At 36.3% G+C, this 24,023-nt stretch overlaps 1 protein-coding gene and 1 pseudogene across 2 annotated transcripts; one reads left to right on the forward strand and one right to left on the reverse strand.

Moving 5' to 3' along the window:
• Nucleotides 1–3: 3 nt before the first annotated feature.
• On the reverse strand, nt 4–13,402 carry LOC130415984 (CMP-N-acetylneuraminate-beta-galactosamide-alpha-2,3-sialyltransferase 1-like; annotated as a pseudogene).
• A 3,307-nt stretch (nt 13,403–16,709) lies between these two features.
• On the forward strand, nt 16,710–24,023 carry LOC130415565 (CMP-N-acetylneuraminate-beta-galactosamide-alpha-2,3-sialyltransferase 1-like). 2 transcript variants are annotated; one of them, XM_056741360.1, is made up of 7 exons: nt 16,710–16,873; nt 18,732–19,053; nt 19,224–19,417; nt 19,707–19,886; nt 22,723–22,768; nt 22,846–22,965; nt 23,112–24,023. In XM_056741360.1, exons 2-7 carry the CDS (start codon nt 18,766–18,768, stop codon nt 23,274–23,276), a joined length of 993 nt encoding a protein of 330 aa, XP_056597338.1. In that variant the 5' UTR covers nt 16,710–16,873; nt 18,732–18,765; the 3' UTR covers nt 23,277–24,023. The 2 variants fall into 2 exon arrangements, with proteins under 2 accessions (XP_056597338.1, XP_056597339.1); XM_056741361.1 differs by lacking the exon at nt 16,710–16,873 and adding an exon at nt 16,880–17,499.

Here is a 24,023-nt window from a genome sequence, read left to right on the forward strand (position 1 = left end):
TTGAAATGACGGCTATTGCTTGGCGACTTGAACATTTGTCGAGACCAATGATGACCAAGTCCGAGAAAGGTCCGAGTGTAAATACCAACGAGTCCAAGACAAGTCCGAGACCATAAAAACACGTCTCGAGTCCGGACTCGACAGCACTATGGCAATGGTTCTAACTTAAGGTTACGATGCTTTTGGGAAAGGCAGCTCAGCCTGGACTGTATGACACAAAGATGTTGTGCGTGCGTCACCATTCGGTTCTATCATGTTTGCCTCTGTTCTGCACACCCGACCGCATCACACAAAAGTTAAAACGAACCTTCAATTACCCTCTATATTTCTCCAGTTGTTCATGTTTCTCACAATCTATTTATGAGATTTCTGGCATCAAAGATTTCAATCATTTCAATCATTAACTTCACTATTTCAACCTTTGAAATATAGGCATTCATTACTCAGGGAATATTAAACATATCGGGTTATATCTTCACATTCTATTCTATTCATATCTAATGATTGCATGTTAAAAGCAGATCGCACAAAATGAATTTAACTGGGGTTCATAAATATGCAAATGCAATACTGCTTCATAACTAAATTGCGTGCGGATAAAAATGAGTGGGTTTCTGGTTTTATAAATGGAAAATTGTGCTCATTTTAATGTCAGCTGTTCTGTATGCAACCTTAGACAACAGCCTTGGGCGCTGTTATAATGTTTGGCTCACACCTCCATCTACTGACCAAACACTAGAACAATGTCCGTTTCCATTCTTCTGGTTCACATTAAATTTATTTTAGCACATAATTGATTTCTTCAATGGTACACAGTCAGAAAAACATAAAGGTCTCTCACATATTTATTTTATACTTGATTCCATACGCACCAATGCACATTGCCCTGTCAAAACTGATATGCTCATTCCCCACACCTGTCTTCAGTTTCCTCTAAACATTTAAATATCCTTTTGACCACCCACGCCACCGAGTGTAGAGAGTAAAAATTGCATGGAATGAGTGGCTCTTGAATGGCCCAAAAATATTTACATTACAGATACAATAGATCACACTATAGCCCATTCAAAAAACAGTTTAGCCCAGGTGTTGTGCCTAAAACACAACAGGCCAGGCAGGTTATGCACGCTCCTCAATTACACGCTGTTCGATTGGCTGATTCTAACCCCTCCCTTAAGGCTGCTTAGTCGAACTTTTCCGTTCAGAAAATGTGACTTTCAGATAGCAGCGAAACCAATAAAACATTACTTAAAATAAATCGCATTTACCTGGAAGAGAAGCTCTCCAGAGCAAGAGAAGAGCATCTGAAGAGCAGGTAAAGCGGATTGTTATGCCTTCCGTGGCAAATCGAATGTTGTGTTGTACGAAGTGCGGGTGCTATATTCTACGTTTTAGTTATAGAATTTTAAAACTACAACAGATTACGCTGAAATAAGAGCGTTTTATTGGGAATTCTATTTAAATACGAAAAAACAGAAGAGCATAGCATTGATAAGTTTGCTTTTGGTTATTTCGAAGCAGTGGCCATTGAAGGACCCAAGATGTGGCATTGCATAAAGTTTTTTTTTTTTTTTAACGCACAGCATTTAATGCAGGCTTGTTAAAAAATGTAAAGAAACTTAATTCATTAACAATATTATTAAGTGCTCCCATGGGAGGCCAAAGCACTACAACAATATATTTAAGCAAAATTGCCTGTTGTCTAGCTGAGGAATTTAAACATTTTATAATTGTATTAGCCTCTCTATAAACTGTTAAGCACCCCCAAGAAAAACGTCCTGGCGCCGCCGTTGCGTTTCCAAATCGTTTTGGTTCATGTCCAACCCTTGAACATCACAATCCTCTTCTCCTGCTCAAGTCGACGGATTGTCTGATATTCAAAGTCTCCAGCATGACTTTCATTAACATACTGAGTCAACGTTTCATCAAAATAATGATGCCACTTTCCAGCCTTTGTAGCTCCAAACCCGAAAACTTTCACCTGTGAGGGAAGGAGTTCATGTCTTCATCATTTAAAAGAGCTTTAGCACACGATTATGTTCTCACAGAATAACTTGTGTGTTTAATCCTTTCATATTTGAGAAAAAGAAAAATAACAAAGAGGCGATACATTTATCTTGAGTTACAGTATATAGGGAAAGTTATTTGTGTACTGCAAGCTGTTCCGTTCCATTTATCTTTGTCACTGGTCCAGAAGTGACACATCCAAATCAAATTAATATTTACAATCCAAACAGAGACTACTTGTTTTTAAATAAACAGCTTGTACTAAAAACCTCAATGGAGAGGTGAACGTTAAACAAACCTCACAAATGTCTCATTGGAATCACAACACATACAATTTCTCGAGATTTTTTTATTTTATTTGATAGACGTATAATGAATGTTTTACCTCATCACAGATGTGCAGAGCAAACATCAGCGTTAGAAAGCCTGTGGATGGATATCTTCCGTGACTCTCCGTCCAATTCACATAAACATATTTCATAAATTCTGGGTGGAGAATCATCACCTTAAGAGAAAAAAATAACACAAGTCCCTTGTGAAGCACACTTGTGAATGAACTAATATAATGTTGTGATCTGATATAGTTTGATTTTCTCCTACATTATATTTCAACAAACAAAATAATTTGATGTTGTTAGTAAATTTATTTATTCGAAGAAAATATGTGTTAATCACCTTGTCCTTATTAGCCTTTATTGTGGATGGCACTTTCCTATATGTTCTGGGAACAAACAGAAGAGACCAAATAAAAAAACGTTAACTGAATTTTACCCATTAAATTAAATATCCCTGTCGTTGTTTTTTTATAATTCCTCTTAAATTACTTAACATTTGCATGGTTGGTTTTATGGGCAAACCTACAGCAGGATATTTTGTTTTAAAGCTGATGTTACAATACTTTCTTCTACTCTAATGTTATACAGACAACTATAGATTTACCAATTATAGTTAAACTCCTCCTACATGAAAATGTAAACGGTGTCTCAGCTGTGGGCGGGTGTATATGATTGACACTCAGTATAGCTCCACCCCCAGGCAGAGACAAACGTCATACAGAGATGTTGTTGTTAATGTTTTTGATGACAGATTAGTGCACATGATTATAAAAAACAGCTCTGCAATAATACATTAAAATATTAATAGTCGTTTTTGATTTCATGGTTACGTTCAATATGAGATTCTCTCTTGGTTAGAGTACAGCATTAGATTTTGGACGGTCTATCATTAGAATCAGCAAAGTTTACTTTATGATGTTTTTAGTGGTGAAGGCACTGATGAGCCACTCCATATCCAGAATCTTAAAAGGATAAAACACCAGGTGAGTTGAGTTGTCCATATCCACAGAGCTCTCAGGGTACATGATCCTGTGAGTGGTTCTGGAACCCACATCCTTTTCAAAACCTTCCGTTGGACCCTTATTTATCCTGAAGGAAAACACAGCAAAACTTGATATTGAATTGAAATGTAGGAATACAACGTTTGAAAAAAGGTTCAAATACAAATCCAGTTATTTTTGACCCTTATAGCAGCATCCATGCAACCTCACGCTGAATATTTTCAATTTTATCTTGAATGATATTTGATGATAGCATTCTTTGTAAAGAACCAAACAAGTTTTTCTTGGTTTTGGGTGGATTAGTTGTGCTTCACTCTTTAAAAAAAAAAGTGCTTCAAAAGTTTCTTTACAGCAATGCCATAAGAACCATTTTTGATTCCCCAAAGAACTTTCTTTTTCAAATCTTATGGACCGTTTTTCCACTTCAAAAAAGCAGTTTTGTGTATTTTCTCAACAAATAAAAAACACAAAATTAAAGTCAGTTGTAAGTTTGTGTGCTTTTGTACCTCATGACAAAATCATTGAAATCTATGAGAGGTCCATAATGGGATCTCAGCAGGTTCCCGGAGTTCCCGACCACAGCGCAGGTTCTGCAGCGGTCTGGACCAGCATCTGAGTAGTGTTCTTTATCCGGAAAGAGTGGAAACAGTTTCTTCACCACCTCTGTGTAGTCGGCAGCGCGTGTTACAAATTGTAGACCCTGTGGGGCGGGTAAAAATTAACATAAAGACAATACAATATATATTTTTTAAAAATTAGCTATTTAAATGTATATAAATTGTTCTCACCTTGTTATTTCAAACCTGTATGACTTTCTTTCTTCTTCGGAACACAAAATAACATATTTTGAAAAAAGTTGGTAACCTAACCGTGCCTGAACTCATAAAATTATATTGTATGGACACAAAACCAATGCAAGTGAATGGGTGCCAGTTAACAACATTCTTCATAATTACTTATTTTGTGTGCTGCGGAAGAAAGAATGTCATGCAGGTTTGAAATGACAAAGTGAGGTTATTGATGATAGATTTTTTCATTTTTTGGAGAATTATCACTTTCATGCTTTAGAATCTTGAATCTATAGTGACACAATTGCAAGTGTTATGGCAAGAAAAAATTACAAATATGAAGACAAATATAAAATACATGGCAGCAAGACACTAGTTTGGACCATAAGTCTTATCTGGTTTATACCTGCATACATAAACTTTTCTACTTTTACTATCCACAGCCATTCTCATGCAAAGCATGCTGGGAACTGCCTTTCATGATCTTGCTGTCATGATCCTGCCTCATCTTGTCTTGCTTTTCTAGTCTTGAGGCAGGGTCACGACAGTCCCACGTGTTTTGTGTGGAAGACCCTTGTTAGTTCTCATATTTAATGCCCTTGTGTTGCTGTCCTGTGCCGTTTCATTTTGTTTGCTTTGGTTACTTTGCCTCGTTCCTGTGCTACCAGGTTTGTTGGAGTGTATCTTTGTTCAGTTTTGGCTTTCCCCCAGACATGGATTTTGTTTAATAAAAGTTTAGAGTGTTTCTACTGCTGCCTGCGCTTGGGTTCTCCTCCTTGGTGATCGTGACACCAACCCTTCTTGCGGTTGTTTTTCTAGTTTGAAGTGACGAGATCATGACAGCCCTATGTCTTGTGTTTTCAACCACCTGGCTATTGTTTGATTCTGTGTGCCATGTGCTCTCCTGCCTGTGTCTTAGCCCCGCCCCCTTGTTTCCATATTCATTATCCCGATCTCAGTTCAAGTCCTTCACCTATTGCCTTGTAATGCATCTTTCGTTCCTCTTATATTAACTGCCCTCTTGTGTTTGCTTTCCTGTTCTAGATCTTTTGTCTTTATGCCCTTCTGGTCCTGTTGCCCCTGGTCTCTTTAAATTAAGTCAAGTTTTGTTTTGTTAAAAGTACTGTGTTCATGTTTTTCCCCTGGAGGGATTGTTCTGTTCAGTCTTGTTTTCATTTTGTTTAAATAAATGAGTTTTGTTGAAGAGCTGCCGGCATCTAATATTCTCTTGTGTCAGTTTCCTGGAACTGCACTGCCCGTCTTTAAACAGGAAAATCTTCCATACTGTATGTTCATATTTTTCTACATGATTCGTGCAAAAACTGCATGTGATCCATATGACTTAAACCAATTTGCCTAAAACTGTCTTTTAATGAATACACATGTGCTGACAGATTTATCAACTGATCTAAATTGTTCTTGGTTGCACACAACTTTGTGCTTCCTGCAAAGTTTCAGCAAACTCACCTTCCACCACCTGAAGACGTCTGTGTGTAACACGCTGTTGCTGCTGTTGAGCAGCAGATGGACTGTCGGTTCATAATGTGCACTGAACCAGTCCGCGCGCCCCCCGCTCAAGCGCACATGTGCCACACCCGCACGGAGCGCGCTCGGTCACATAACCAAAATAAGAATTATAGGTAAAAATGACCAAAGAGTTTTGAGAGTAAAAGCAGAACAGGACAATAGTGGAGATGAGGAGTAAAGACAAATAGCGGTGGTGATGTCTCATTGTGTGTAATATGATTGCCACCTCTGGAGTTTGGAGTCGCCAGATATTAGGAAAGCAGATTTATACAACCTACGGAGAGAAAGTTATGTATAATTAAATAAAACATTTTACTTAAACAAAGTTACCAAATTAGATTGAATTAGATTAAATTAGATTAAAATAGTTGGTCTTATTTTTGGCTTCTTCGTTAAATCGATTAGTTTAGACATATCCACATGAAAATAACACTAGACAGCATTGTAAACTTTAACTAATATCTTAGACACTATAGTTTTTAAACTTACCCTAGTATACTGCAGTGTTAAATACAGCAATGCAGTATAGTTCATGCTAAACTATTGTAAACATTTACAAAGAGCAATATTACAGTAGTTTACCCTAAAGTGTAATCAGAACTGTATTTTTCACGTTTGATTATGGATGTAATTGAGTTACATGTTATAGCTGACAGTCACTAGAAACCAATGGCTTATACAGGGGAGGGCCAGGGGGGGCTCAAGACCCTGCCTCTTTGGTCAAAATATTAAAGTGCCCTTCTGGTCATACTTAAAAAGGTAATATTAATTATAAAAGTGATAATTATACTAGATAACAATAGCTTCGTTCATCGCAAAAAGATAAATAAATAAACATAAAACATTTTTTATTTGCCCTGGGGATGGAGAAGTAGGCGGAGGTTCTTTACGGGGCTGTTTGCGCAACTACTCTGTGTCTTTGGTTGCTTAGTAGCAACAGCAGTAGGTAGCACAGAAAAACTGTGGGGGAGTAGCTAACTACAATTAGCGATGCTACTAAATTAACTTCATTTTTCACTAGATTGACGGTAGCTCAACTACCTTGAAAACAGTTTTCAAGTAAGTATTACTTGTTTAAGAAAGTTTATCTTAAAAAACAGTGTAGTAGTCAATTTCATTGATTATAACTGGAGTTTTGCAAGATTAATCTAAAGTCATTCACCGTTATAATAAGGTTACGTTCACTTTTCTACACAAATACGCTTCTTCTGATCATGAACCAATGAAAAGTGAAGTGCCCGGGGCGAGACCTGTCGCTCCTTCCAAATGTGATGCTCCGCCGCATCGTCTAGTCTCCACTCTGGGACTACTTGTTTCCCCTGGGGCAGGGCTAGTCAACTGGCCAATCATCTTTACCTGGCCCGCCTTAACATTTCAAATAAGTGGAGACTTAAGGAAAGGTGTGCTTTACGAAATACACGTCCTAAGACCAAAACTGTCCAAAACACTGCTAACAATACGAAAAGTAATTCAATACGAAAGTAATTTCCGTAGCTCACAACGATTGACGTCTTATAACGCGCTTTTATCGCTCTTTCCCAGAAACTTGATGTTATTTGCAACGTTATAATCGTCAATCCACAGCCACAGGCAGTCGGTTTGTGCACAAGGTAGGTCGGCTTGCTAAACGCTTCTTGTAACCTTGAAAGTAACTGTATGAAGAGTACTACACTACTGCAGCTGTTCTCTCAGATATGGGAAAAACTATGTTGTTTTAATTACTGCATTCATTGTGTATGATTTTAATAGCTATATTTTTGAAAAACTGCAGGCCATCTCCATCCAGAACTTGCACTTCCAAGGGTCTGCCCTTCTAAGTCCGTGTTGCATGTGCGATTGGAATACAGCCAAAGTTGCGATAATAGCCTTCAGTTTCTCACCCGATTTGCTTAACAAGACGCCGGTTCAACGTCAAAGGGCAGGGATGACTTTTTTTACCCTTTTTATCAATTCAACGTAATATCTTTATAAATATCTTCTTGAAAAAACAATACTAGCCACACATAGCCACGTTAACTTATTTTGAGCAGGGGGTGCTGTAATTTATTTTGCCGAGGCTACTTCAGGGCTTAATTTCAGGGGGTTTTTCGCATTATTTTATATCATGCCGCAAACCATCTTTACTAATGCCGGAAAATCCCGCATCGGTTATTTGCATTATAACAAAAATGAAATCAAATCGCGAAATAGTATATCTTTATTCTAAATTTGTATTCCAGTCAGCGCTGCACCAGACTACCGTCTTTCGCGGAGCCCTGTTGTTGAGCATCGCGTGTCCCGCTCGAAGCCAGGGGGTGCTGCACCCAGAAGTGTTCCCAGACAGAATTAACTGGTCCATGTTGTTTATGGCCTAATATCCTCTTTGTTGCTACAGTACATGTCTAATTAGGTCATATCAATGACTTGGTTTATTTAATTTAAACTGGTTTAAAGTTAACTTTGTTTCACTGTTTTGTTAATAAACTCTATTTAAAAAAGAGATTATTTGACATAGATTGTTATAAATTAAAAAATATATTTTTAATGAATTATATTTAAAAATAATTATAGTTATCAATCATTATAGAAAAAAACACATAACATTTACAAATACATTTCTGCAATATCGCCCAGCCCTTCTAGGAACCAGTATTTCTATTGATCTCATTTCAAAATTCCTTTCTGTATGTTTTTAGGCATTATTCCAATAGTATTAATCTGCCTGACAGCACCCAACCAATAGAATCCATAACATACAGTAGCGGTAGACACCAGTATGTTTCCATTAAAACTAGTAGATTTTTTATTGTGTTTTGCTTAATTTTGCCAAGTTGGCATATTAATCCAACGACATTTAATTAATATTAAAATTGGCCTTTAATGGAAGTTTAATTTGTGACAGTTTTTAATGCTGTTAAATTGCATGTTTTGGGAAAATGCATTTTAAGTTTAACATCCAAGTCAATTCTCTACCATAGATAGCATTACATTTCTTTCATTTCATGACAGTTAGCACTTGCATCTATATAATACAGCCATTAAATATTAAAGAAATTTAAAACCAATTCAACACGATTACCCTCTTGATTTTTTTCAGTAAAATCAAAGTTGACAATATTAATTTTAAATTTTATAGTATTTATATATATTTATCCCTTTTTTGGTTTAAATTTATATTCAAAATTATAACTGCACCTGTTTAGACACTGTAAAAATAAACTTGTGAATGTACATGTTGCAGTTTTGGTACTTTATTTTTAAGTGCCCTTTTATGGTCCTTCAGCCCCTGCACTAGCAGAGATAAGTGCATGCCAGTATCATCTTCAATTTTTTTGTGTTTCTAGAAATGTCTGTATCACATCAGACATTATAGTGAAGTACTGAAGTCACATCCTCTATACCATACACTGATTACTCAATAAATCAATAAGCTTTTTTTCGTAAAACCTGGCACATCTGCATCCATATTCAGGTTCACGTACCTTCTTTTGTATGTTTGACAGATTCATTTTGAAAGTCAATGGAGCAAATTTAATTCCTGGATGGAGAGGTTACGCACGGCATGATCCTTTATCGTTCTGTTGAAAGCAAACACAGGAGCTGAGTGTTTCATTGAGCGCTGGTGTGTGACTTCCAGCCGATCCGGTTACTCAACATGTTGTGTTAGGGATCAGATCAAATATTCACATTAGCATCATCTTTAGGAATAGAGGCATTTCCCACTTATTCTTTTGAAATGTTAAAGAAGAACTATAAAAAGAATACAACAAAATGTCAAGCTAAACCAAAATAGCGTTACAAGGTCACTTGAATTTACACATATTAAGTTTCATTATAAAAGGAAATTGAATTTGGTTAAACTCAGTTTATGAGTGTTGCTGGCCACTGGGGGACATGTTGTAATATTTGTAAAAATTAAAAAATATTTTGGGGTTACTTTAGAAATAGACGAACCCTAAAAGTCTTTTGGGTGAGTTGTTTTTTGTGTCGTTTTCTTTCTTTCACACATGATCAGTTTATTTAATCGAATATGCAAAGCGTCCGTGGCAGGTTTTCTTTCTTGCTCTCTCTGAATTCCTTACACCCATCTTGAAATATTTCCACCTTCAGGGTAAAACCCCGGTTTTGATGGTATGTATTACATTTCCGCATGTAACATTCTTTTAAATGTTTTGAGCCATTGGAAAAATGAGAAAATGTATCTTCACTATAAAAAGAACACCGAATAGGGGGAAGAGAAATCATCTTAGACAGGTTTCATCTCAGCACCAGTGGATGGGTCTCAGCTCTCAAAAGTTAGCAAAGAATAATTAAGTTAATTCATAAAAAATGGTTTGTGGTGAAAAAAGTCCTGCTATTCTGACACTATCAGTTCCACCGTCATGACATGTTTAGAATGAACATCCCCTAAAGCACCCTAATGCATCATGCTTCTTAAACATGTCTCATGAAAAAGAAATATACACTTGTCAGTCATTTGGGAAGAATTCCCCAGAAACCTAAAACGAGGCCCAGGGCTAAACGGTGAGCGATAGGAATGCTCTATTAAAACCAAAGTAACACTGATGACCATCAAAGAAGTTTTATCTCAGTGCTGTTACAGTACGTTCAAGTGACATGAACCATTATACTCTTCAAAACACAAGGATCCCTTTTATTTAGAATTACTGCTTTAGCAACAAGTTTGAGATATAACATGTGGTTGCATTTAAAAAAGAAAGCAGAGTGTGTCTATGTGGACGTTTGGATTCAGCACAAATTTGCATTAAAACTGCTGTGTGCATGTCAACAATGATGTCCCCTAAGAATTTACATATAACCTATGCTAAAATATTAGACAAATCATTACTGGCTTCTTTGCAGACCCGGGCAGTGCTCTCACATTGTGATCTCACTTCTGAAGATTATGAATAAGGGAGACCGGGGCTAGTGTCACAAGCTTTTTCTCAGTTGGTAAAGGGTTTGGATTCAATAGGCATCTTTTTAATTTAATTTCAGATTTTTTTTGTTTTTCCTTTTAAATTCTGCTATTCTGGAGTCCTATAGTATAGTGTTTTCTCCCTTTGTGACCGAACAATTTTAAACCTGGAAATGAATCATACTTACTTTACTTGTTTATTAAAAAACATATTTTTCCTCCAAAAATACTCTCATCCTTTTTCCACCCTTATGTTGTTCAAAACCTGAATGTGACACTTTTTTCTGTGGAACACAAAAGAAGGTATTTTGAGAGGCCGTTTTGAGAGGTCTTGTATCATACAATGAAATTCAATGTGGGTGTGTTTTGTTTGGTTACTAGCGTTCCTTAAAGGGGTAATATGACATGCTAAAACATTTTTCATTTGTTTTAAATGTAATAGAATGTTTTTATACGGTTTATGGTTCAATACGCTGTATTTTTCACATACCGATCATGTTTATATCTCCTCTTTGTCCCGACTCTCTGAAATGTGCTGATTTTATACAAAGCTCATCGCTCTGAAAAGCGAGGCGTGCTATGATTGGCCCGTTAACCAGAGTGTAGTGATTGGTCAAATACTGCAAGGGTGTGAAGGAAATGTAATGTCTCTTACCATATTTGTAACATCCGGTTCCAAAGTAATTGTAATGACAGGCAAGCCCACCTAACTTTCTTAATATTTGGGCAGTCTTTGTGACGTAGATTTGTGGGGGTGTGGTTACACAAGGCGTTTCAGGTGGGTCTGGGTGAGATAGAATAAACAGAATTTTGTTAGGACACATTAATTTAGGAAATTTTATGTGTCTGATACATGCTTGAGCAACTTATAACTCACCAAAAACACAATAAAACATGTATTCGTGGCTAATAACCCCTTTAAAATGACTTGACTACTGCCCAAATGTAAACACAGGTAAGGTGAGCGTACTTGTAAATCTCATTGTATCGTCACCGCCGCAGCTATGTAGTGGAGACACTGTGTGTTTCAAAAGCGTCAGCCAAATGCATAAATGTAAATCTGTTTTCTGGTCTGCAAACGCAGGCACGAGCGTGATGTGAAAAAAGACAACATAAATCCTAATCAGTGTTCCAAATTAAGGCAACAAATGTCTTTTTTATTGTCTTTATTGAGACATGGCGTAAAACTGGTGAATCACTAACGGCAAATCTTTATGTTTACAGTATGTAAAATGGTTAGCTATAGTTTTTAAATATTTAACATAATATAATTTTTAAAAACCTTACCAACCCTTTACATCTTGCTCAAGTCGCGCTGGCAAAGTTGACATATCGGCTTGATCATCTTCATTTTTTGGATCAGATTCGGGCTCGAAATGGTTAGGAACGTATCGATGACATTTTATCATCTGTCAGTACAATTACTTGGGAACATGATGTTCCGAATATGGTACATATTACATTTCCGTCACGCGCTTGCAGTATTCGACCAATTACTACGCGCTGGTAAACTGGCCAATCACAGCACACCTCGCTTTTCACAGCGATGCATTTTGTAAAAAATCAGCGGGTTTCAGAGAGGCGGGGAAAAGAGGAGATACAAACATGCGAAAATACAACGTTTTTGTAGACACATTAAATTTCATCTAAAACAAACGATAATATTCGTTTTGGCCCTGTCATTTGAATCTGAAGATTGTTGCTTAGACTTAGAGGGACTGTATTTTCTATCTACTGCTGGAACCGGGCAATTCTGTGAAAATGTCAACCATACGAAAAAAATACGATTTTTGTCACATCCATAACGCATGTTTATTTCCCTTTTTTTATATATTCTTTTTTTCATAGACTGACCATTTTTGATGTTAAGACTATATCAACAAGGGTTCAGTAAAATATAAACAGATGGTTCAATATAATAGTATAACAAATTCATTCTCTGAGCATTTTTGTGTCACGTCCATAACGCAAAATGTCACTTCCATAACGCTGGAATTGCCCAACTGTTTTGTATTACAATCACTCCCGGGTAGAACAAAATAACCAGACCATAAGACAGATTTAGGGACGTTTTCTTGACAGTTGCAGTATAGGCACCCGCATACATGTTTCATTTATATTAATTTGGAGTTATTTACATGGATATTCGTAAGTGTGTGGTTCTGAAAGAAACATATAATAACATGTATTATAGTATATCTTAGCATGAACGGTATTGATATACAGCATTTTAATTGTGACAGCATTAACTAAATAGTACAAGTGTACAAACTTCTGCTAGGCGGTGTCATGTGTACAAAACGTGACTGACAATACTGAGCGAGCAACACTTGACTGTGTAAGCAAACAATAAGTACATATGTGCACTTTAATATTCAGTGCATGTAAATAATACTGAGTAAACCACAAGATGAGAAAACCTACAAATAAATCAGGTGCTATAAAAATAACAATGAGGTTAGCACACCGTAACAACGTCATACAGACATGACAAGTACAATATAAAACACACAATAATCTTTGCGGATCATTCGGAGATAGAACTTTATGGTTTTCATTGAGGAAATACACTCTCCAAACGGAGGTTATAGAGTGATAGAGACAGAATATAAAAATAATAAAGGTTATAAATTGATTTGCATTTCAGTCAGTATATTATAGACCTTAATTTCTTTGTAAGCAGGCAAACTTACAAAATCTGCAGGGGATCAAATATTCCTCATGTTACCTCATCCAGGTGCTCAAACTGTGTTAGAGCGCGTCAGCTGTGCACCAAAGATGCGCAGATGTTGTATTTTCCCCTAAAAATAAATATGTGGTCTTTCTTACAGCGATGCGTTAGGAAAACGCAACCCAACGAGGGCTGCACGACACAAAGATGAGTGCGTCACCTATCGGCTCTATCATGTTCTGTTCTGCACATCCAACCTCCACTTACAAAAGTGTAAACCAACCTACAATCACCATTTATATTTCTCGAGTTTTTCATGTTTCGCACACTCTTTTTATGAGATTTCTGACATCAAATATTTTAATCATTGGAAAGTGAACGCAAAGAATATGACTTTCAGAGTATAACACGTGTTTTAATAAAGGCCTAAAGTTCCTAAAGAAGAAGAAAGTTTAAAATTAAGATGTCCTCACGTCTGAAGCAATGATTATTTTTCCCTCTGCTTCTGCATGCTTGCCAACCTTTGGTAAAAAAAGAAACACATAGTCAGCCTTTTTTCACCAAAGCTGTCTGTCCACATGACAAGAACCCGTAAACAAAGACATGACACAAAACTCTCATTGAAACGCACAAAAATTCCAGACATTTTAGCTGACACAGATCAGTTTTAATGGGTACTTTCAAAATGTCACACCTACAACATGGATTGACATTTTGGCAATAGATTCTCTTCACAACAGAACATTTGGTTTAAAAAAATGTTATGAATCTTTCTGAGCAGCATTCCCATCATATCAGATACATTTTTGCTTTCATTTGTGTCATCAATACGCCACAGTTTTAAAAGAGGACATTTATAAAAAATGTAGTCCGTCCTGCCATTTGCAAATGTGTTATATTTTAGTCTCTTAAAAACCCAGCTTAATAAATATTAAGGGCACAAACGATTATGCAGTCAATGAAAATAGTAGGTCTCTTGATTGATGTTTTAGGAAACCTTTTCCTCGTAGAAGCAGAGACCAGGAGACGTTGGGATATCTTTCATACAGAAGTTCTCTCTATTGAGGACCCACTTTGCGTTGCTGAAGTCATCCAAGTCCGACTATACCACAGCAGAGTAGAGTTTTATACCTTTCAAAGGGGTGGGATCCATAGAGGTGGAGTCGATTTACACAAAGCATGCAAATGCAATGCAGGAATCAGGAGCTTGAGCTTAGAATTCACCTCTTACTTGGGACTCTGCCGTATGGTCAGGAAGTGAAACACAATGTACATAACTTTCTTTGTTTATATACTATTACATTACTATTACTATTATCTTATAAATTTGTAATCCCACGATGTCATAGACTGCATCATACGGCTCTGGGGCCTCAGGTTATTTTCTGAAAAGCAATATACTATTTGCAGGTAATATAAATTTAATATTGCAAATGACCGGAATCTGCATGAGTCAACAATCTTCAGTACCATTTATGATGGTACTGTGTTTGAAGACACCATTCCCTCACCCACACCTGTTACACTGCAGCTCTATCCAGGACAGGATCGTGAAATGACCTTTGAATTTCAGTGTTTAAAAAGTCTAACGAATGAACCTGACAGGGCCTGTGCTACACTACACACATCATCAGAAAAGAGAGGAGACCCGTGATGGAGGCGCAGCCTGATGATGATATCCAAACCACTCCACTTCATGAGATATCACTTTTGGTATACAATTTCTTTAATATTCATAAATAAAAAACAACACAAACACGCTTCGGCCCACATGCATTTTATTCTTATCATCATCATTTACCTGCAATAAGAGATGTTGGTTCAGTAAACACTAAAATATACTTTCTAAATCTCCAGTTTTAGGTTTATGTTTTTCATGTTTAAGTTTTTCTTTTGAATTTGCATATCTCCAAACTTTAAAGACTTTAAACTAAAAAAGTTTATACATATGGATGCGCCTTGTGCCTTTTGTGGAGAGAAATCAATAATTCACAATACATTAAAAGCAATAAAATGAGTGAACAAAATTCTTATTTTTCTCATCACTGTACCCAAGGGCGGATAAACAAAATTGTTCTTGACCAATATCAAAATCATTGATATATAAAATCATTTTATATAAAAAACATTTATTTATTTATGAATTTATTTATTTTGCATAGGAGGGGCAAAATCTTAAATCTTGCCTAGGGCACCAACAGAGGCTGGGCCGGCCCTGGTTCTTGCAACCAACTAATTAGAAAGCAAGGGTTTTATGAATGTTTACTTTGCCCTTTTAGATAAAAACGAAAGTAATGGTACGATGCACGATGAAATATTTGCGCCGGTGCCAGCTCTTACAACATACAGCAGATCTGATCCGTATCAAATCCAGGCGAAAGGAGAGCACTCCTTCTCAAAGTTATATTTTATTTTAATTCTCGTTTGCGGTCATCAGAAAGACTGAGCCATTTAACACCATTGTCACTGGAATGCCATGTGAGAAGCATGGATTTGAACTATAAAATTAGTGGTTTTCTTCTCAGCTGTTCAAAAGAAGATTTTTTAACGGAAAGACCCTATTTTAAGTATTTATTTGCAAAATATTTATTAACGAAGTATGATTGCATATTTTTGTTGATTTTGGAAACTTGTTTGTTTGAAGTTCATATCAGGAGTCAATGTTTAAAGTTTTTTTAAATAGCCTGGAAAGTTTAGAATGCTAACTTGTGCTTTTGAACATTGAAACTAAATGTAAAATTAAATTACAATAATGTAAAATTATATACAATAATTAGAAAATGCACTATAATGAATAAATATAAAATGAAAACTGAATAGTAGACAATTAGATGCAATAATTGGAAAATTCAATATAATAATAATATGTGATAAACACCACATTTCTGTGCAGAGTTTATCCAATTTAAGAAATTTTATTGAAACAGACAGATTTCCAGACACTTTCATCAGTATCATATGCAGTGAGCACCAATGGGTATAAATCACTTTATTTTGTGTGGAAAACACACAATTGCAACTGATCACTAAAAAAGAGAATTTATAAAAAGGAACTAAAAGTTAATTTATCAAAATATTCAACTTCAACTTACGACTGATTTAAAATGATATAAATATCTCTAAAAGTTGTCAATGCATCGTTTGAAGTGTTCCTGACATTTAAATAAGGTTTTGAAACTGTCACCCCGCGTTCCAACTGGGATATATCACCCTATGAAGGGCCCTTCGGAGTGACAACAATCAGGCCCGCCATACTGAAGGGTCGTTCCAAACCGAAGTGCACATAATTGGCCACTTCAAAGAGCCCTTCAGAATAAAGAATTTTGAAGGGTACAACTGATGGTCACTTCGGGCCCTCATGATTCTTTGCGCAGATTCTTTACATGGTGACTCCACCTCCTTGTGGGCGCGACATGATGACGCAGAAGGGCACTTCAAAAGGTCCCCTACACCTTCAACCCTTCAAAGCTCTCACACCATATGGTAACCCATTCAAAGGGTTTAGGGCATAGGAACGAGCCCTTAGAAATGGAACAAACGGAATATCTTCAAGCAGCGGTAAAACAAAATATGGAAGTATATACATCTACGATGTATAGTAGCTTTGCAGGTTAAGACAAACGGATTCATTCCATATTATATCGAAGGTAAAGTGTTGAATTACTTAGTTTATTATTCTCTGTCGAGTCCTGTAGGTGGCCTCAGAAGCTCGTTTGCGAACCACCATAAAACTTCAAAAGAAGACAAAAATGTTGAATTATCGCTTTGATAATACCATATAACGATGATTAATTATTATATTAGCAGGAAGGTCAACAAACTTGTTGAAATTAGCTTTAAAGTATCTGTTAAGTCTCAATCAACTAGGCAAATAAATGAAAGCCTCTTCAAATATAAAGAACTATGGATTAGTTTCAGACCATTCACGTGACAGTGGTGCAATCGGTACAAACCACAAAAATGTAATTGTATTTTAATTTTAACATTTACGTCCAGTGCAGTTCACGATAAAATAAAAACCTAGCCAAATTAATTGGTTTCAGTGCATTGACAGCTATAAATGTTCAAGACAGTTAGACTAAATGTATAGTGCAGGGTTTGTGCAGGAATTACATCATGGCGACATTTGTCCTCTTAGTAACCTAACCCTAAAGCAAGCAACTTTACTCCGCCTTAGTACAATATTTTTCAGGAATATAAACATCCTTGATGAAGAATCAAAATATTCAGATTTACAGCTTCATTCCAAGGAACCAAACGTCCAAATAAGCAGGTACGTTAACTTTTAATACATTTGTCACACACTCTTAAACATCCAAGGATTTTGACAGTAATGGCCAAAAGTGGTGTGCAACATTGGAAAATTGGAAACGCGTATTTGGCCTTTATTATTTAAAAATGTATGAAAAGTTTGTGTTGTATAGTTGGAGTGTAAACCGAAGCAAATGTTTTCATTTTCATTTTTGTACATTAATAAAATAATACTCAACTCGACTTCATTGATATAGCGCTTTTTACCATTTTTATTGATACAAAGCAGCTGTACATGAGGCAAATTGACTATATGCAAAATAAATAAAGTTATGCATGTAAAACAAGAAAAGGGGTAAACACAGAAGACAGACATACCCACAAACGCTCAGACACACACAGACAAGCAGGCGCACACAGGCAAGGACGCACCGACACGAATGGGAAAGGACACATTTAATATAAAGTAGAGAGAAACACTGGTCAAAAATAAAAAACACACTTTAAATTGATAAATGCAATATTAATTCTGAAGTGCAAATAGTTCAAACCGTATGCAAAAGGTGACGAGGAACCAAAAATTCCAATCGAGAAAAAAAACCCTCAGGAGAACCCTGGTCTAACCGGATTCCTGCTCCCCTCCGGTAAAATCTGCTGCCTCTTCACAAACTCGACAGTGTTTGTACAACAAGGCGACATAAAAATAAACTTACTTATAAGGTCAATTATAGATCTAAGAGTAGTATTAATAATCTAATTGTCTAATCTAATTTAATAATATTATGAAAAATATTTAGGCCTCCCTTAATAAAGCTGTGGGTCCGTGGTCGGTACGTGTACCTACTGGGCATTTAATTTTCATTTTACAAAGGTAATTTAAAAAACAAAATGGACCCTTGTTTTTATTTCGACTAATAATCCAGAACCAAGTGGTCCCCACCCAAATTATTTGGGGAATTTAATGTTACTTCCTAGAGCTAAATCCTTTTCACAAATTTGAATTGTTGCAAAGCGGCTATACGAAAAAATCTTTAAAAAGAAATCAAATCATTATTAAGTAGATACAGTTCGTGTGAAAACAGCATTAAAGAAAAAAAAAGAAATGTTTTAAAACAAACATTTTGTTTTATAAATATGTATTTTTAAAAATAAATAAACATAAGTTGAAAATACTTGGTTTAGTTTGTCCATAAATGCACAAGAACAACATCATTTTTTTATTATGCATGCTAAATATGGTGTTTTGCATTTCAGCTGTTGGGTTTTGAACCATCCAGCGACAGTACATATGAAAAATATGATCACCTTCAATAAACAGGAATCACACATGAAAGTGATTTCAACCACAATCGTTTTTAGCATCATCGTTCTTTTCATGTTTCTCCAAAATGCTGTGATATACAATTCCCTGCAAACATCTTATGATGATGATGGAGGAGGTCTGTGCGCTTGTGATCAATGTGTCAGAGATCTGAATGATGATGACTGGTTCTTTATGCGCTACAACCCGACAATTCCAACTATGCTGAACAAAAAGAACAGCGTTTTGAAGAAAGATGTCTATAGATGGTGGAAAGTAAGTAAATTCCCTTTTATCTCTAATATGAAACATGATTTATGTATTTTGTGTTTGGGACAATTTAAGGGTTTATATAGACAAACTCTCAGTCAAGTGATCTAAAAATCCGAAGTTTAGCCACATCTATAAGAACTGCAGCTAAACTTGATGTCTTTAAACATTTGTAGGGTCTACAAATTGACAGCTCTAAACATGTGTACACGGATTTGGTAGACACATTATTTGCTCTCTTCCCTGATGAAGAACATTATTCGGACGCAAGTCTGGATCGCTGCAGAACCTGTGCCGTGGTCGGAAACTCTGGGAATCTTCTGAAATCCCAATATGGTGAACTGATAGACAGCCATGACTTTGTGATAAGGTAACAGCTACTTCTTCAAAACATTTACATCGAAACCACTTCTTTTCTATTCACATTTCATTCAGTTGTGCTGTTGCAAAGCAGATTTATGTATGCTTGTCAAAAATACCTGTCATTGTAGATAACATTTCCTTTTAGGTAAGGATGTACTCCTGAAATAGCTGACAATTATGACAGTGATTTGAAAAATGTGCCATTCTGGTTTTTGGGGTGTGACCCTTGATTAAAGAGACAAAGGATCAAAGTGTCAGTGAAAAATGTTCAATATTTATCTCTTCCTTTCTCACAGGATAAACAAGGGTCCAACGAAAGGTTATGAGCGGGACGTGGGGTCTAAGACTACCCACAGGATTATCTACCCTGAAAGCGCTGTGGACATTGATGAGTCCACCAATCTGATTCTTGTGCCCTTTAAGATCCTTGATCTGCGCTGGCTCATCAGCATCTTCACCACTAAACACATCACAAGGTGAGATTGTGCATGATCAAAAAAAAAACTTTAACATACAGCTTTCTAAACAAACAAGTGGAAATATTCCTTATCCAAAAGTTTTGAGAAACAGAATAAAAAAAATGAAGACAACACTAATTATTTCAAGTTTTTCTGAATTTGCCATTTGAACGGGTTTCAACAAGATTATCATTTTTAATTTCATTCTGTGAACAAGTCACAGCATTTCTTCCAAATTCCAAATAAAAATATTATTTGTATTTGCAGAAAATTCAGACGGGACAAACTGCTCAAAAAAGCAAAAAGTTGTAATGTTAGCAGATCTTGAATTCTACAAAGAAAACAAGTTCATGTTCACATTTAAACACCAAACTAATGTTTCAATTGTATTTAGGATTAGTTCAAACATGAATACATGTGTCAGGAATGAGGTCGGAATCAGAAGCAGGGTTCAACAAGACTTGCCAAGACAAACAATGAGAACAGTCACAAAATAGTGCTTTAGGCCAGAGTCAGGAGGCAACAGGCTTGAGTGCTTGGCAAGGGCTGAAAGGGGAGATAGCCGTAACTGGCCACAGGAAACAGGCAACGGTAATTGGCCTGAGGAGATCTGAGGTGACTGTAGGGGGAGCATCCTGGCTAGTCTTTGACTCACACAGAGAGATGCAATTCACTCTGGAAGAGAGTACAGAACTGGTGATGGGCGCTTTCGAAACAGGCTTCATGAAGCTTCGAAGCCAATATTGAATCTTGTGTATAGAATCAGTTCTTTGAAGTAAGAATGAAACTGGCTTAGTCAAGTGATTGTTAGCAAAGGCAGTTTCTTCTTTATGTCATTACGGTTTCAAAACGTTTCAAAACACGACTACATTCCGCCACTAGGGGGTGTTGATCTGAAAGTAAACTCATAAACAAGTGTCAATAACTGATTTTCTGTAAATCAAGAAAAAAAAAGAAGCATGTTTATTGTGATCTATGGACAGTGATCATCTAGGGATAAGACACTTAATGTGAAATCTAGCCACATTTTATTAAAAAAACAGAGCCATATGTTGTGTATGTCAAATGCGAAATAAGATGATTGCAGTAAAAAGTCAAAGGTCAATTGAAGTCTATGGGACCATTTTGAAAACAGACTTGGAGGTGTGTGATGGGAAATCATAACACTTATCAATGTTGAAACACATGCACTCCTAACACCTGCATTTATTGGATGTGCACAGGTGTAGCCAGAACATCTGCTGTTCTGAAGAAAACTAAAACTTAAAATAAAATAAAAACATAATGAAGAAACACTATTTTATATGATGTGACGACGCTTCAACCATGATTCGAACCCTCGACCCAGGATTACTAACCACAAACACTACTTGTTATATAAGTGTCTAAGAGCAATACCTGCAAATGTCCATTAGGTGTCACCGTATCATTGTTTCACAAAGCCTCGCTCTGCCCTTCAGTTATGGGCACTTGAGCCTATAGACCAGACAGGATAGTTCTAGGGTGAGTCAAAATATAGGAACAAGGCAAGATAACTAGACTAGAGAGTAGCAAAGAAAACTAACACAAATGGTATGACACAGGATAAGAGAAACAGAGGAAATATTAAGGGAAGAAAATCTGGACACAAAAGGAGGAACAGAAGGGGAGAGAGAGAAAGTAATGACAAGGAACAGGTGAGGCGAGTGATACAATAACAAGGTAATTAACAGATAGCAAGAGGGCGAGGTCACATCAAAATGACATGACAGCATATGGCAGGGTGTCAAACAAGGCATGTGCTCACAAATTAAAAACATCAAAACAGAGAGAAAACAAAGCCTAACAATATTATGCAGGGCTCTCAAGTTGAACTGAGTTCAGAGTAAGATATTGGCAGCGGGGGTTTGATCTGAAAAATGTGACGCATAAATCCGTACAAAAAATATATTTATAATTAATTCAGCATTTCTTATTGTGTGTGTGTGTGTGTGTGAGAGTTAGAGATTGTCAAAAGGTTCAATTAAAAGGAAGGAAGGAGACGGGAACCTGCAAACATTTAAACATTTAATACAATGAAAACAAAATAAAAAGACAGCCAGTAGCCCCTCACGGGCGACTGCTGGCGAATAAAACATAACATAAACAGCCGGCAGCCCCTCCTGGACTACTGCTGGTGCATAACAAACCACAACATAAAATCCAGGCCTGGCCCTCTCTCGTCAGCAGTCCCGTCGCTCGTCCTCTTATGCTCCCAATCTTGCAATTGTTATTGTAGAACATCTAAATCTTATCCGGATACAGCTGTTTGGCTTTTCAGTAGCTATATATTTTCATTTGATTAGCTGGTGTGTGGTTGGGCCTTCTGAACTCTATGGCGAACTCACTTGATTCCTCTAATAGCGGCGCAACTTGGTGGGCGTTATCCTGGAAATTTCTCTGCCTAAGAAATACAAGGTGTGAACAGGTTGACATGCCTGTGTCTGAGACTTGAGAGCCCTGATAATGGAATAAAGCCTGTACTTTTTTCACACCGTTCATGCATGTTTTGCATTCTCTCAGTCTTTCACATTGCTGTTAGAAGAATTCCAGGTTGAATTCCTCCTATATTTTTAATTAACAGACACTGAAGTGGAATTACCACAATGCATGCTGAAATGAGTTGAAGGCCAAATATGTGTATGTGGCTTGAAGTTCTGTTATCATTAAAGTATCTTCTTTTGTGTTCTGCAGAAGTCATACAGGTTTAGATTTACAAGAAGATTTCACCAGAACAGACATGATATTGTCAAGTCACCTGCTAAAATCATATTTTCGGTCTTGATCTTTGATGCTAATTTACTTGTTTTAACCCAATGATCTTTGTGTTCTCCAGCACGTACACTGATGTGAAAGGTTCTCTAAATGCTGACATGGACAGGGTATGTAACCTAAAAATCATTCTTATGCCTAAGATTCATCATATTTTTATTAAATAACTATTCCATTATTCTGTAAGGTGATGATTGTCCATCCAGCATTCATTAAATACGTTTATGACAACTGGTCACAAAGGCATGGGAGATATCCATCTACAGGCTTCATAACTCTAATACTGGCCCTTCACATATGTGATGAGGTAAAATCCCCTTCTCTCTGATATTTGATTCACAGAGTCTAATGTTTGCTTTTGACAAACTCTGAACCTCTCTTGAACAAATTTTTGATTAAATAGATTATCTGAGTGAGTAATGCTGTATATGACTTGATCTCACTCTCACACAGGTTAACGTTTTTGGCTTTGGAGCTAGAAGTGATGGAAACTGGCATCATTATTTCGACAGCACTTTGGCTCACTTTTCCAGAGGTAGCCATGGTGGAGACTTTGAAAATATAACCATGAATGAGCTTCAGCTGAGAAAAAAGATTTTCAAGTATAAAGGGTTATAAAATATATTGTCAAATTTAAATAAAATAAAAAATAAAAAAATTGGGGGGGAGGGGAAATGTTTGCTCCATGTTTCAACACAAACCCATACCACTGTTGTTGCATAAATATTGTCCCAAAATTTATATGTCCTATTTTCTATTAAATATATTTATATATTTATACATAAATGTCATTATTATTAAGAACAGTAAGAAAACATTGAATATTGAAAAATATAGACACTTAGGTTGGAGCTGTGTTTGGTGCACAGACCTGTTGTCATCACTGCTGGCACTTTATGAAGAGTATTGTATACTCAGGTAAGAATATAGGTGAAGTTAAACTCATAATAATCATTTTTATTAGCCTATTAATGTGTTAATCGTTAACAAGTCAACACTCTGTGACGGATAAGTATGTACAGTACACACAAACACAGTATACATACATTGTCTATTTGAGTTCTTGAGTAATTGGCCATTGTGTGTGTTTCTGTATGATTCTTTGCCTGTCTGTGGGTTTCTGTAATATTGTTTTTGTCTGCATGTGTGGGTGCGTAAACATTCAGTAATCCAACTGTTAAACAAACATCAAAAACCTGTATGTGTGTGTATAAACAAACAGCGGCGAAAAAATGAAGAGACCGTCTTTATGATTTTAAAATGTACTAAAAATAAGTCATGTGTGTAGACAAAATACAATTTTTGTTTCATTCTGTGAACTACAGTCAATATTTCTCCCAAATTTAAATAAAATTATTGCTAATA

This window comes from Triplophysa dalaica, chromosome 25 (genome assembly GCF_015846415.1).
Source record: "Triplophysa dalaica isolate WHDGS20190420 chromosome 25, ASM1584641v1, whole genome shotgun sequence".
Taxonomy (NCBI): Eukaryota; Metazoa; Chordata; class Actinopteri; order Cypriniformes; family Nemacheilidae; genus Triplophysa; species Triplophysa dalaica.